General features: G+C 37.8%; 1 protein-coding gene across 1 annotated transcript in view; it reads right to left on the bottom strand.

The window, feature by feature from the left end:
* Positions 1–5,646: 5,646 nt before the first annotated feature.
* Positions 5,647–16,428, bottom strand: part of ltb4r2a (leukotriene B4 receptor 2a) — a 13,562-nt gene continuing 2,780 nt past the window's right edge. The window contains exons 2-5 of the mRNA XM_024264134.2: positions 10,753–11,307; positions 10,465–10,665; positions 10,330–10,370; positions 5,647–7,615 (exon numbers count right to left, since the gene is read on the bottom strand). Coding sequence (XP_024119902.1) covers positions 7,294–7,615; positions 10,330–10,370; positions 10,465–10,665; positions 10,753–11,298 — 1,110 coding nt within the window. The 5' untranslated portion in view covers positions 11,299–11,307 and the 3' untranslated portion in view covers positions 5,647–7,293. The remainder of the gene's footprint in view (positions 7,616–10,329; positions 10,371–10,464; positions 10,666–10,752; positions 11,308–16,428) is intronic.

The following is a 16,428-nucleotide window of genomic DNA, read 5'->3' as shown; positions in this document are numbered from 1 at the left end:
GGTTCTGTGAGGGGAAACCACAGAAAGTCAGCTTGTGCTCTCCGTGTTAGTGGCCATTGTTCCTCCCACTCAGGGAATCTCCCTCCGTGAATTATCCTTACATGGGGGTAAAAATGACCTGTTCTGACGTTTACCTGCAGTTAAACTTGCTTTAAAATGAGTTTTTGCAACGTTAAATGAAACTAGTCATAATTATGACAAAGTACTTAAAAATATTTCAACATCTTGCACATCTATTCATGTGCTACACAAATATGCACTGAAACTGTCCCAATTGGGAGATAAAGTTGGACGCAGATCTGCCAGTGTTGGTCATATTTGAGGAATTTTCTGCCATTGAAACCAACACAATGTGTCATGGGAAAGTGATGGATCTAACCTAACAAGGATCTAACCTCATCTGCTCTCTGTAGATGTCAACATATAATCTCCCACTTTGGATTCTGAATGACATAACCTAAGACTTAAGTGGGTTGGCTAAGTGTTTCCTCCATCAAACACAACAATGTTTTGAAACCAGCCTATAGCCACATCAGAGCAACGTTGGATGTTCTATTAGGTTCTAATACATGCTAATCAATAGAAACACAGCTCTAAATATGCTGACATTTTGCATTTTAAACCAAACACCTTAAAAAAACAGCCTCTACTGGTCGTTTGAGGAACTGGTATATTTAGAATAGGAAAAACACAAGTTTTCTGTTGTGATTTGGTGGGATGCTGCAAACACAATTTACGCTGCAGAGGTGGCCAGTTTTAATGTTTAGTCAATGGCACAGACGCAAAACGAGGCGATCTGAAATCCCGCGGTGCAATTTAAACAATGGCGGTCTAGCAGCAGCTCGATTCGAGTGACGCAGCACAAATTGAGCAACGTTGCCAAAATGTACATTTCTGAAGTTTGACAAGTTGCTGCATCGCATCTGCCAATCAGGAACTCTGTTTTTTGCACTGTTGTTTTCAGTGACTTGATCAGCAGGTAGTGAGATAGAAGCCCTCGGTACCGGGAACATTTTGAATAATCACATAAACCCAAACACAGAGACGTAATTACTGATGTTTTTTTGTTGAACTCTTCACAAGAAAAATAACCTGATCTCCTGCTACATACGGCTTCGGGGTCGAGCTCATGCAGGCGGCGAGTAGATCACATTTGGTGTGACTGTAGCATTAGGGATTTTTTCAAATCTCATGCTCATCACATCTTTTAATCTATTGTAAACGCCTTCTCAGTGGTATTTTTATTAGAATTAGGTAGTTTTAGCCAAAATAAAAAAAACCTATATTGTTTTCTGGGACATAGCTTCTGCAGAGCATCAGGAGTTCATCAAATATTCATTTGACAGAACTTTTGGTGCAGTGTAAGCCTGTCTTAATTTCCCATCATCCTTATTACTCGCTTGCCCGCTAGCCTACAGCCCCTTTTGCTAACATTAATAGTGCAAAAAAAATGGCTAGCAATATTTGAGCTATCCAGCTACACAGTTTAGAGCCATAAGCCAGCTCAGACGAGTAAAATATAGACATGCATGGATCTAGTCATCTACAAGTCAATGCATCAGAATGGAGTCGGAGGTAAGTTCGTATGTCAGTCAGACTTCATTAACTATGTTCATAGTAATTCTAGCAATTGTTTGTAACATGCTACATGTTAGCGACTTTAGAAGTGTTAGCTGCATTAGCATAATCAAAATATCACTAACTACCACTTTTGTTTACAACTAGTATCTATCCATCCATCCATACTAGTTTCCATCCATCCATCCATCCATCCATACTAGTACCCATCCACCCATGGTAGTTTCCATCCATACTAGTATCCATCCATCCATCCATCCATACTGGTTTCCATCCATCCATCCATTCATCTACCCACACTAGAATCCATCCATCCATACTAGTATCCATCCATCCATCCATACTGGTTTCCATCCATCCATCCATCCACCCGTACTAGTATCCATCCATCCATACTGGTATCTATCCATCCATCCATATTAGTATCCATCAATCCATACTGGTATCTATCCATCCATACTAGTACCCATCCATCCATCCATCCATCCATTCATCCATACACACTAGTATCCATCAATCCATACTGGGATCCATCCACCTATACTAGTATCCATCCATCCATTCACACTAGTACCCATCCATCCATACTAGTATCCATCCATCCATTCATACTAGTACCCATCCATCCATACTAGTATCAATCCATCCATCCATTCACCCATTCTCCCATACTAGTATCAATCCAAACTAGTACCCATCCATTCATCCATCCATCCCTAATAGTATCGTCCATCCATCCATCCATCCATCCATCCATCCATCCATACTAGTACCCATCCATCAATAATAGTATTCATCCGTCCGTCCATCCATCCATCCAAGTTTTCTTCCACATCAGCTCCAGATTGTTTTCTCTATGATTTCGTGTTGTCTGTTTTTCCAAAAACATTGAAGAAAATCTTAAAGATTAGCAATTCGTTGCCTTTTTAAACAACATAAATTCAGTTTAAATCATTGATTTTTGTCAGTAATGCTCTAAAGTACTCAAAACAGGCTATAACTTAAAAATATAACATTTGCTATCAGGACATTTTGGTTCTTGGCCATAAATTTAGCACTCACAGCTGAAGGATAAAAAAAAGAAAAATCATAAAAATTCTAACATGATGTAAGACTAAAGTGTTCCGATTTTTTGGAACAAACTTAACCAGGGCAGTGACTAAGAGAGAAGCGTGGGTTCCTCGAGGCTTGTTGATACATGACCTTACAATCATCTTGCCTCAGACTTTTGGCAGACATTCACATGTTCTTGTTTCATTCATCTCCCTCTCTGGCAGGTCGGTGGACAGAGCGTGCCCACTTGATCAACATTTCCAGTCAAGGTTTTGTTTTCCATATAAACTCATGTTGCTAAACAGGAATCTACCAAAGGGAGATGGCGGATACTTCCTTCTTTCAGGTGGACAAAATGTTTTAGCATTAAGTCAGAACTGTTCTAGGACAATCTGCGACTGCCTGAAGGACCCAGACTCAATGTATTAGTGACCGGAGTATTGGAGGATTTATACTATCAAACTCAACCACCAAATCCAGAGACTCTGATGTAGGCTTCTGTTCCACCAAAAAGTCAATTTGGACGAATGCACACAATACACACAAAACACCTCTGTTTATGCAAAAAAAAAAAAGAGAATCACTGTATTTTGACAACAAGCTCTTATGCAACAACATCTTTCCACAGCACTAAAATGGAACAGGATGTGACTCAGTAGCATCAGATCAAAGCTGCCTGTAGCTGATCTGAATTGAGAGATTATGAGTCTGATAGAAAAATGGGAATCTTCTGTCACAACCTGCAATACTTAATATTACATTTTTCAAAAAGTGTCAATTGCCTGAAGTCTGTTTACAAAAGAGGGCAAACCTTTTCATTCTGTGTGAGGAAATGATCAGCCCCCAATGGTGTCGAGGTATTGTGTAAGAATAAACCTTTTATCTGAGGTCTAGCCTTGACCTATTGACCTGTCTAAATCATGTCGAATGCTTTCTAAGTGTCCTGAAAGCAGCACAGTGGGGCGGGGTGGACTCAGAGAGGATGCTGCACACTACGTGGTTGCAGAAATGTCAAATCTAATGCAACAATGGTGTGAAAAAAACAGGATGCAGCGTTTTGCACAAATGTGTTGCAACACGTTTGAACTTCTATTTGATACAAAGATTTTTAGGTTTGGCTAAATCTGAATCTGCAGTTTTTTTATGGTTCTTGATTGATTTGATTGTTGGACTAGAGTTTTGGCTAAGACTGTTTATCAGGAATTCCTCTTTTAAGATTAACATTTAATTCTGTCGCACCCACCCCATGAATTTTGACCTATCCAATTATAATACTGGGTTAAATTTGATAGCTTGAGTTAATTATCAGGCCTGTATCCTTGACAAGAAAAAAGAAACTTAACATTTAATAAAGATAGAAGACTCAGGAAGACACTTGACCCCGGTTGAACTGACTGGTGTCAGAGCCTGCTTCAAACTGATTTCCAGAAGAATCGTGAGCAAATAAAAAGGATAGGGATTATAAATGAGGTGCCTGTGGCTCCATAGCGAATATACTTAGTTCTAATTAAGGAGAACAGAGCGAGAAAATGGGTTGGAGGTGAGGCTTACTTCTACTATTAAGCGTCAGTGGTGTCCATTTTAATGATCTCTCGTGGTTCTACCCCATAACTCATCCAGAAGCTTCATCTTCCAGAAGAAAAATGTAGGAGATGACTCTAAACTTTTGTGTGCCATACCACTTACCATGAGGGCTGGGTTGACAAAATCAAGTAATTGATCCATAAAATAAGGGATCAATTTAAAGAATAATGCTAAAGTCTGCTAGCTTGATGCTAAAGCTTGATGATATAATGGGATTTCCCATAGGACGGCTAATGCTAACGCTCAGTCAACCTAAACTTACATTGCTGACTAAATGAAAACTTTATTTACTCACAGGCATGAATTTTCTAAAATATTTTTAAGGAAATATATTTTTAAAGTAATCATTTGTGGTCTAAAACACAGTTTTTTGGGCATATTTTCTTCTTCTTCTGGAATAAGGTGTAAAGCTATAGCATGATTGCCACCTAGTGGCCAAACTGGAGAGGCAGAACAATTGTTGGGGCTTTTCTGTTTGAGAAACCATGTAATAATCTAAAAATCTTTGTATTAATTGTATTAACAATCTCATTATTGTTTCACTAATACATTTTGCTGTATTTGAATTGTATCAGATCAATATAAAAATCTTTTAAACATAAATATAGATTATTAATTTATTTCTATACAAATGTGTCTAAATATGTAAACCGTGTAAACTCAAAGTTGAATTGAATTGAGTGGATCGAAAGTATCGGAATCAAATTGATCAGATTGAATTGATGGCTCTGGTGAATTGAATAGATTCTGGAAATTATTGACGATACCCAGCCCTGCTTACCAGCTGCCGCCCACTAAAAACCAGGCTAGAGTCTGTTTTCACAATTTATAAATCACAAAACCGCTACTAAAATAATGGCATTTTACATAAAAAAGAACAAAACTAAAATTAGCTTCCATCAGGAAACATTATGAACAAATATTGTAGCACATCTGACAATTATCCTTTTTTATCATGTAGACAAGATGGTGCCTGACATCATCGCCAAGAAGCGTAAATAAAGATGAGGACCTAGCCGCAGAAAACAACATGGCCCCAAGATAGCGCCAGAGCACCATTAGGTGGAAGTCCTCAACTAAAGTTCAAAAGAAGTTTACGTTCTCCCCCTAGAAAAACACCAGAGCCCCATTACGGTTAGGGTTAGGGTAGGGGTTTGGGTCAGAAATCTTCTACCATAGATAACTCTGCTTTTAGCTACAGTTGTGACATTTCTGCGTCCAACTGATGATCAGTTTAGTGTTAAGATTGATCGCCATCTTGCCTGCCCTGCAACCTCTCGAAATAATACAACTTACTGCAGCCTAAGCTGTAACACTAACCCTGAAGTGTTCAGAATTGCATAACACTTTAAGCAAAGCTTAAAACAGGAAAAACCTAAACTGTTAGTGCCGCCAGTCAAAAAAAGTAAAGTTTTTTTTTTTTTTTTTTTTAGTGACATGGGGAGACTTGCAGTTTCAGTCGAGGACTTTTTGTTTTGGACATTAATGTCTTCAGCCAAGTTTTCTTGGTAGCTTTCTGCACTAAAAGATACACTTAAAATGTTTCTTTTTTTTTTTTAAACAACAGTGCCTCTTATAATCCAGAGGACTGTATGCATGGATTATGGTGAATTGTAAATATGCTAATGTGGGTAACACATCGAGATGTTGAACTGTGTCTTTTTTCTTTTACAAAGTTGGATGTTAGTTTAGTCACAGTAATTTTTCTGTGTTGCATGCGAAGTTGGGAGTTACAAGTATTGAGATAAAGCAGCTAACGCTTTTAAAGTGACTAACATGTGGCATATTAGAGACAATTTCTAGAATTACTATGAATTCAGTTAATCCAATCTGACTGACGGACTTGTCTCTTACTCTTTTGTTTCCCTAAAGTGTCTTATAGTTTGGTTCTCCTTATATACGCCACAAGTGAAAAAATCAACCAGTGATTGATAGTGAGAAAAATACGGCATTTGTCTTTAATTCTGCCTGTTTTGAGTTGATTGTGACAAAATATGTGATTCATCAAAGGGAAATGCCAAAATTAGACATCTCACAGTATATTACTAACTCTTACATATTCCTCTCTGAAGGGCGAGATTTTTCAGTTCATGCCATCAAGATTGCACTGTTTTTTTTCATTCTTCCCTTTAAGAATTGCATAGTGCAATTCACAAATTACACAACACCTTTACTGTTACAGACATGTTGCTTATTGTTCAGATTTCTGCCACATATTACATATTGAAGAAAGTAAAAAAGTTTGACAAAATGTTCAAGGAAAAAGGACTGGCTTGTGTAAACAACGAAAAGAACTGCAAAAAATGAAAAACACAACAATTTTTATTTTTTTATTTTTAGACTTTAGGAGAAACTTTACATCCATTTTTGTATCAGCTTTTAGTTGTTTCTCATTTTTGGGGAGTTTAAAGTTGAAGTGACCGTACACTCCACAAACTATACATTCTACCAAATTTGATTGTCTCATTTTTCTTAAAGAAACACAAAATAAACTAGAGAAAGACTTTTTTTGTGTGTGTGAAGTTAATTTAAACACATATAAGACCTGTTATAAAAAAGCAGCCATTTCTGTCTTTAAAGATCACTTGAAAAAGTAAAATTGACTGTAAGACTTGTCTAGTCTTGCTGGTTCTGAACTCAGTTAGCTGCAAAGTCAAATTGGCACCACATTTCTTTTCATATTTACCTCTGCAAATGAGATATTATTGTACAAAAGTTGTTCGATATGAATATTTTAATCTAAACACATAAACAACAGACTTAAAGTAAAACATTATGTACAAAAACCTGTATCAACATACAGACTCCATTTAAAACTGTCTTTTCCTCATAAAAGTTCAGCAGTTTATGGAAACGTGTTCAATTCTGAACAAAGCGGAGTAAAGCCGACGCTTCACACATGATGAACCCTGAGAGTGCAAGCGAGCCAGGAGCTCAATCAAGTTTCAGTTTTTACTGAGAGCAGCAGGATCCTCACCTCGTCTTACAACTACAACCAACAAGTGGGCTACGACCGGACCCAGATGACACAAAGACCTGAGAAGTTCAACGTTCCAGAGGTACGAGCAGTTCTAACCTCTATTTCATAAGTTTCTCTGGACTAACGTAACAAACTGAGTTTGTGACGGCGTTAGAAACCGAGTTGGAAACCGAGTCGAGATCTTTGTCTTTGAGCCTGACATCCGCGTCCTTGTCTTTGTCCCGGCTGTTCTGACTGTTCTGCCGACTTTTCCGCGTGGAGTCAAATCCCGTTCCTTCGAACAGACGGGCCATGAAGGCCAGTCCTTCCCGCCGGATGTACGACTTCCCGGCGAAGAAGTAAAGTATGGGGTTGATGGAGCTGCTGATGAAGGCGATCGATGAGGTGACAGCGCGGCTCCTTTGCCCTATCATGTCAAGTCTGACGAAAAAACAAAAAAAATCATTAAGCATGAAAAGGAACAAGACACAAAACGCATCACTCTACAAAACCAATTGTTTGTCAGCTCTTCTATCATCTCTACAAGTTCCTACATCGTGCAATGAACTCTTAAAAATCATGAACACTGAGATTTAATATCAAGCACAACGCTTTGCTTAAAATATATATATATATATATATATATATATATATATATATATATTATACATTTTTTTTTCACCTTTAGTTTATTGACCTAATTTAATTTGATTTATTTATTAGGGACCAGATAAGTGCTGCACAAAAAGCAAAAAACATCACACAGATAATAATTATAATGTCAATAATTTTTCCAGTGAAGCCAGATTATCTTAAATCCATGCAAAATGACTGATTTAATTGAACATAGATACCATTAAAGGATTTTTGGAGTAATTACTGTACTGAGCCTCCAAAACTCCATATAGATAGGTATCAAATTAGTAAATAGCTTCCACTATTTATGGATTTTTTTAAATTACTTTTTGTATGAAATTGTGTGTTTTATTATTAATAGATTGCAGATTTAATATGTATTTAAGAACAAACTGCTTAAGAATAGTAAAAATTGATTAATCTCATCAGTATTTTACAAGACCTCAATTTTTGTTATAACTTTACTATTTGATGACAAACTCTAGTCTAAAATTTTAGATGTTATATCTTTAGTTGGCCATCAGAGGTCATAATTTCTCAATTTTGTTTTTTCTTAACTGAACAATTTTGAGTAAATTTAGAAGTGCTGCAGCATGCATGCAGGGCAGAACGACATCAATAACTACATATCATAAGAAGACAGCGCTAGCTGCCCCCAGTGGGGATTGAGCGCCAATACAGGAAAAAAATGTAGTTTTGCATAAAAGAATTTTTACATTTTACATTTTTTAGCTCATTAAAATAAAAAAAAAATCATCCTTACAGCTATGAATTCTTTGTAAATATTTTGAACAATTTTATTGTTTAAGATACAGTCATTTAGTTTGGCCAACTGTTGGTGCAGCTCATGCTGTAACCGTAGAACACAACTCAATCTGGACTCTTGTTTTTCAGACTCAAAGACTGTGTTTTCTTCAACGATAACCGTCATGTTGACAGCAGTTAAAGTGTCGTTCTTTTAATGAATCCCTCTTTGAAATTTCCTTGATTGGGCTACCATCGTCTACCATGTAAAAACAATGTAACGGTGTACGACACGGTGTCAAAAGACAGTGGTTACATTCCACATCCGCCTTAATTCAAATTAGAATGAAAAAGATGAGTTGTGGTGGCATTTTGGGTAAGTAAAGGCGGTTGTGGGAACCTAAACACATCACACCACATTCTCTGTTTTGTTGGGAGGGAGGTAACCTCAACAACCCCCAACATGTATGATATCAGCGGAGCGAACAAAAATATAAACCCATAAAAGAACATCATAATTTAACACTGAGGGCTTTTATAACACAAAAAGTCAACAATAGACTTCCATGTGGACATTCTCAAAGCAAGCCTTCATTTTACTATATGAAGGCATGGCAAACTTTGTTTGTGTGTTTAAATGTATTTTTTTAATAAACCATCCACATTTTCATCATCAGATCACAGTGGTGTCATAAATAAACATGAAATGTTGATTTGATCTGCACTTTGGGATATTGTTGACGTCATATCCGGCGTTTAGCAAATCAAAAGTAGTGAGCATAGTGTCTGAATCGCTTTTAAAATCCAGGGCACTATATATAATCCCACACTATATAGCTTTTTAGTAGTTAGGGATGAGGGAGTGAATTTGGAAATAGCCTATTTTTCCATAAATCTCCATTTGGAGAGATAGATCTAGGGATAGGGAGAGGCTGTAGAGGTTTTCCGTTTAACCTTAATCTCTTAATGTATTGAATTATTTTGAACTCATTAACATGAACAGCACATAAAAGTTCTATTTTTTTTTTATTTCAGTCTAATAAAAAAAATATTTGTTGTTTTATATTTCTCATGATAGATGATATATAGAAAATAATCAAAAATGTAAACAGTTTCCGAGTTTTTCTTCATTCAAATTGTGAATCGTGAAACAGTTAAAAAAAACAGATTGAAAAAGTTCCTATTTGTGATGCAGTAAGGGAAATGGGCGGGGCCAAAGTCTGCCTTCTCCTCTCCAATTCTGATAAATCCACTGTAGACAAATAGATTTATGTACGTCTTCGTTTTCCTCATCTGCTCCAAACTGAACTGCTGGACGGCTCCGATATTGCTCAATGTTTTTATAGTTTTAGCTGTTTTGTGGTTTGTTAATTGTTTATAATGTTGGTGGTAATTTAGTTAATTTAGCCTTTTAACACCAAACTCTACATCTTTCTCCGTTGATTCCAGTGCATCTTTCTGACAGATTTTTATTTCTGTGATCAGCTTTGTTAACTAATGAAGTCATTAAGTTTTATTACTTTGTTCATGTTTTATGTGTCCTTAAATGTTTGCTTTTTATTCATTGTCTGTCAATACTTACAAATCTTTATTTGAAAAAACATATTTTTTGAATATTAATGAGCATTAAAGTTGATATAACCTCTAATTTTTTTCAAATCCTTAAAATTGTCCTATTTTTCCTTTTTTCAAGGAAATATCAAAAATAAAATATCATCATTAGACTCAGTTATCATCTTTGCGATGCATTCGCGTTTAATCTTGGCTCCACTTACTTGGTCTTCATGGTTTCGTCTTTACACAAAGCCCAGGCAACCTGAGTGTGACACAAAATCAGTCAGCCACTGGACCAGACTAAAGGATTCTGGGATGTTCTGAACAGAGTTAATGCCTTCAGCAGTGTGTCGTACCTTCAAGACGTTGACCACATGGTAGGGCAGCCAGAAGAGGCAGAAGGTCAACACGATGGCCAGGATGAGCTTCTCACTGCGAACGCGGCGGCGGAACTTAGTCTGTCGAATCCGCCGCAAGATACAAATGTAACTGACCAAGATGACCCCATACGGGATCAGAAATCCCAACACAATCTCCATCATGTACTGAAGAACCACCTGTGGAGGGCAGAAGAAATGCTGAATCAGAGAAATAAAACCTCAAATTTGCTGATGATGTTTTGGTTTTCCTCCCTTTTTGCTTACATGATTGTCTTCATCGTGAAATGAATCACACACAAAGATGTTAGTTCCTTTCTTGCATCGGACTTGTCGGAAGACAAGTGCAGGAATGGAAGCGACCATGACGAGCACCCACGTCACCGCGAGTACCCGCCTGATCGTCCTCTTCCCGGTGATTTTGCTGACTCGCTGGGGCCAAATGACCGACACCAGCCGGTAGACGCTCATCAGCATGATGAGGTAAATGGAGGCGTACATGTTGAGCAAACAGAGGTAGAAGAGGATTTTGCACATCAAATCCCCGATTACCCAGTTCTTCATGATCAGGTAGACGATGAAGAACGGAGTGAGAGCCATCAGAGAACCATCGGCACATGCCAGGTTGAGGATGAGCAGGGTGGTGATGGACTGCTTTCTGGCTCGGGCCAGGATGCTCCAGATGACAAAGATGTTTCCAGGGAATCCCACGATGAAGACGAGGCTCAGGATGAGGGCGCCCATGTTTGTGCCAGCCGTACTGTCCACGATGCTCTCATTGTGAGTCGAGTGGGAATGGTTTCCGAGGTTCATGTTTATTGTCTGCCAAAAACAATCAATAAACCACTTTCATTAAAAACTTCACTCACTGAAAATAAAAAGTAGTATTTTGCAAACAAACGTTTTTGGGGGATTCCTCATGGATAAAAGAACAAATTGTTTCTGGTGTAATTGGTTTGACAGTAACTTTGTAAGGAAAGCAAGAGTGTCTGATGTAAGCATGACAAGTTAGAAGCAGCACTTAATTCCTAAACTAGATCAGACATGAGCGCCGAGCAACGGTCACTATTGCTGCCAGGATTTGAGCAATAACTTGGATCCAAATTTGAATTCTTTCAACCTCAAGGAACCAGGTTTAGAAAAAGTCAGTCCATACAGTAAAAATACAAGAAATTGTGCAAGGAAACAAGGACATCGTGTTTCGTCTTAGTCATAGTTGAACGCTGTACGTTTACTAATACTTTTGCACAAAACGTAAATGATTTAAAAATGTGATTTATGCGTCCACCTGATAGATAAGACTTGCTAAATTAACTCATTGCTGAGAACCGCAGTGTTCAAAGTTGTCTTTGTTTTTTGAAAGAGCACCTCTGTTGCACTAGTTTCTGCTCTTTTTTTGGTTGTTTATACTTTAATATAAACAACCAAATCTGATTTGAATAATGAGGAGCTCCTTGTGTTCTGCAGCCTGCATCATGGCAACATTATCCTAAAGGTGTGCTGGAACCAGGTCCAAAATTGATTTATTGATTAACGGTGAAACAAGCCCACAAGTGAAACAAACCGTAAAACCATTTAAATCATATTTAATGCGCCCATTTCTGAGACTCCTACCTCATTAGGATGATACAAACTTCCCTTAAAAAACATCAGATATTACTTAATCCATGCTTTCTGCCCTGCAGTTCATTTTCATTCCACTAGAGGCAGTAGAAAGGCTTTTTCTTCTCATTTCAAAATGGCTGCCTCCATAAAATCTCAAGAACACTGTTGCCGGTAAAAGTTTTACTAATTTTAGTAGTTTATGGCATACATAGCTCTTCTATCGTTATTCACTTTTTTTGAAATGACCACTTGATATATTGATAGAATGCAAAATTTTTGATATTTAAAACTTTGCAATTCAGTTACACCATGGGTTTCAAACTTAATTGCACAGGGGGTCAAAATCCAAAACACATCTTAGGTCGCGGACCGAACAGGAAAACATTAATCGAACACACTAAAACTACATTTTTAAAACTTTAAAAATGTAACTTTTTAATGCGGACTGAACCTCGGGATATGATTGGTACTGGTACCCTAACCCTATCCTGGTCCACGTATGGTACCCCGTGCTGAACCAGTACTGATCCAGGTGCGGTAGCGGGTTAAGGTTAGGGTTAGGATACCGGTCCAGTCCAAGTACCGGACCAGTACCGGTTTGCAGCACAGAGGTTGAGGAGCTTTGAACCAATTGGATGACCAAAAATAAGAAGTTGGAGACACTCAAAACATACGTTTTTGATGCGGAGGGGTCCTTAACCGTGCTTCAATATGTGACGAGTTGGGAGCGAGAATGTATTGCAATATGTTACCAGATATGTTACAAAGATAACATCGGTCCATTGATTACAAAAATATAAAATGGTCTGGCAATGTAATCACCCGGCGGGCCGGATCCAGCACCCGGGCCATGACTTTATCACATGAGTTACACCATGTTAAAACATATGTGGATCAAATTTGAGACAGTGATAAGATGCTTTTTTTAAGTAAACAATAATGTCAATGTTTTTTTTTTATGTATCATAAGTAATACTATTTAAAATAAAATAAATAAATAAATAAAATATATCGATTTTTTTTGTGGATTGCATCAAATGGTTTAAAAAAACATCTTAATTCCAAAAATATGCCAATTATTTGATGCAGATTTGCAGGGCAGAACAGTTTATTTGCTGTTTTACTTATTTACTTGGGTTTTGCTAATTAGGAAGTTTCTTCAGAATGTTTGTTGTTTCAATATACTTTCAACATTTTGACTAAATGCAAGAACCACAAGCTTTAGTCATTTATTTGTGTTTTAGCAAAACTCTTACTTAAATTATTTGACATATGACTAATGTGCTGCTTTGATGTCACTCTGTTCAACAAGATGTTGACAAAGCAGAATATTCTTTTTTTCTTTTTTTTATTCTAGAAAAGAAAGTAATCTCCTGGTTTAAGTCTTTTTGAAATAGTCTTGAAACCAAACTGATGTAGGGATGCATCTGGTCAAATTTAAATTAGTCACTGGTGAACAGAGCCGGGTTAAGATTATCAAAGTTTTCAGGACAGAGGACTTTCTGAAGAAAACTTTAACCTTTTAACTTTTGATACGTTCTTTGAATTACCGTAACTCTTCGACCGTTTATGCAATTTACATAATTCCAGCAGATTCTGAAGCTTAGAAAAGCAGCTTTGCGCTGATATGCAGTACAAAAAAGTAAATGAACAGATTCCAACGTTGTAGTAAAGTGTTGCGTATTGGCGCAAAGTTGCTTTTCTCCGCTTCAGAATCTGCTGGAATCACGAAAATAGCTTAAATGGTAAAAAAGAGTCAAGTTAGTTTAAAGAGTCTGAGTTATTTTGTTTAGCCAATGTTTTCTGAGGGTTAATAAACATACAGGAACATGCCTTTAAAAAATCCAAGTTGAACCTAAGCATGACCAAACATGTCAGGTGGAGCAACGGAGAGAACAAAATGTGGAGAAATGGACATGAAGCAACTACAACTGAGGACTCGTACATACTAGGGAGGAATTCCCTGCAGCAGGAACAGCTGTGGATGATTAGTAACTGATCCTCTGTGTTGAAATGAGGGAGAGCAAAGAGAACCCATCAGCAAAAATGAAACATCTACAACTGTTTTCACACAAAGATTTGCTACAACCGGTTTGCCTTGCTGTCACATTATGAAAAACTTGACAGGTTGACAAACCCATTGGTCACATGACCTGTTGTTTGGTACTGATCTCATCTGAAACCAGTTTTTTACCACTTTGGTTGTCACCATATTGGCAGGATGTGACATCATCAAACCCTTTTTATGTTTCAAAATGGTTACATTTGCGGTTTCGGTTTAGCAGCAGCCCTCAAGAAAGAAGTGAAAGTTTCACCCTTTGGTTTCGAGACCTAATGAACTTTGAAAATAATTTAAAAAAAATAATCAGGCAACTCCAGCATCTTCTCTTTTGGGGGCACAAGTGTTCGAAGGGTGCTGAGGTTGGAGCTCCCAGCAGAGAGGCTAAGAGGAAGACTAGTTCCATCAAATCCTCTGACCAGCCTAAATGAACAACTACATGAACGATAATTACCCGTAGATTCAACGTCTTTCATGTTTCCTACTTGTTCAGATTCATGCTCTAGCTGTTTTTTTTTTTCTCCTGATGCAGAAAGAAAAAAAAAGAAACCTTAAAAGCCACAAAAAATGTACGTTTCTTAGATTACACCAAAATTTGAAAATGAAAATTTCACACCAGCCTTGATAACGCATGTTCAAGTAACAACTCCTAGTCTAAGTAAAGATACCTGGTAAAGTCTAAGTAAACTACAATTACCACCTTCATGTTCCCCTGCCCAAGATTTTAAGTCAGTTTTGGGGCTCCATGGACAAAATACGAGCTTATTCAATGTTAAACCAGTTGAACTTTGACCAATCACAGACTTCGATTTGGTAGTATGTATAAATGATGCCCTATTTAATTCAAGGAAGTGCCAACTGATTAAAAATTGATCATGAAGGAGAAATTAATAATCGTACCCGACTGGAATTCCATCAAGACTTTCATATATCTGAATGGTGCTGCAAAAGCAAAAACCTGGAGCAAAATTCACCATATTTGCACCACTTTGACATTTTGCACCACCTTTCTTTCAACTGTAGGTACATGAGCTAGTATCAGGTAGCAACAGTCCAGAGTTAACACCATACACTAAACCTAGGTTCAAGAATGCCTTTTTAGCCTATACATTCTCACTCCCAACTCATCATATCTGGACATATGATTCAGGCCCTCTCTGGGTCCCTTTTTGACATTTTGGGTGTCCTCATCTCATCATTTTTTTTTTTTTTTTATGTGCTGGCTGTTCCCATCAAGTCATGGGTTCCCAACCATCTGGATGCAGTTCCAGAAACAGTAAATGGTACTAGATTAGGGTATTAGAATGGGGATGGGGAGCGGTACTAGTACCTTAACTGGTCCTGAGGTCCCTAACCCTCAGGACATGGACTGGTCCACGTCCTGAGGGTTGGGGACCCTGGTACCAGACAGATCTCTCGAACTGGTACTAGGAGTTTGGGGACCCCTGATTTGATGAGAACAGCTAGTTTGGGACACCCACAGCATCAAAAAGTGACACGGAGGGAGCCCGAAACCATACATTCAAATATGAGAAGTTGGGAGTAAGAATGTTTTGGCTTGGCACGTTCTTGAACCTGTCTCTTGTGTTTCTTGTGGACATATAAACATAGTAGAGACAAAGAAACACAAAACAATAGTTTTTTTGTGAATTTTTCTTTAAATTTGTACTTATAAAGAAGTTCATATAATGAATTAATACAAGTAGGTATATGTGAGGAATTTAAATTCACTACTGAGTCAATTTCAGTCACTAAAAGTGATCCCGGCTTTGACAATTTGACAGAGGTGTGACTGAGTTTCTGACAGCATTCTTTGCTGTGAAGCGTGACTGCTTGTTTTCATTTTGAGCTCTCTTAAAGTCTGTGAATGTGTCACACTTATCTTTTTTAAGTAACTATTAGAGTAGGCGATCCGTCAGGCTGCCATCACCCCTCACCTACAACAACAGCGGTAAGTACCCTTCCACACAAAGAGTTCACACCCTCGTCTTGCTCAATCTACGTTTGATTTCTCTGTGGCCGGGATTATCAGGATGTAATCGGCTCCCGTTGTGGGTTCCTGCGTGGGAGAGCGGCGTTTGACACAAGAGCTGCAACACTGCAGACATTTTATTGCAGGTTAAAGAGGAGACAGTTTATGTTGGAAGATACTTCACAACACATTTTGGGATTCCGCATTCAAAACTTTCGTGTTCACATGTAGATACCCTAGTTTGTATGACCCTCTTCAAGCTCTACACAGAAAATGTAGGGCCAATGGTGGAACTTTGACCAATCAG

Source organism: Oryzias melastigma, linkage group LG18 (assembly GCF_002922805.2).
Source record: "Oryzias melastigma strain HK-1 linkage group LG18, ASM292280v2, whole genome shotgun sequence".
Taxonomy (NCBI): Eukaryota; Metazoa; Chordata; class Actinopteri; order Beloniformes; family Adrianichthyidae; genus Oryzias; species Oryzias melastigma.
This window is presented reverse-complemented; position numbering and strand designations above follow the sequence as displayed.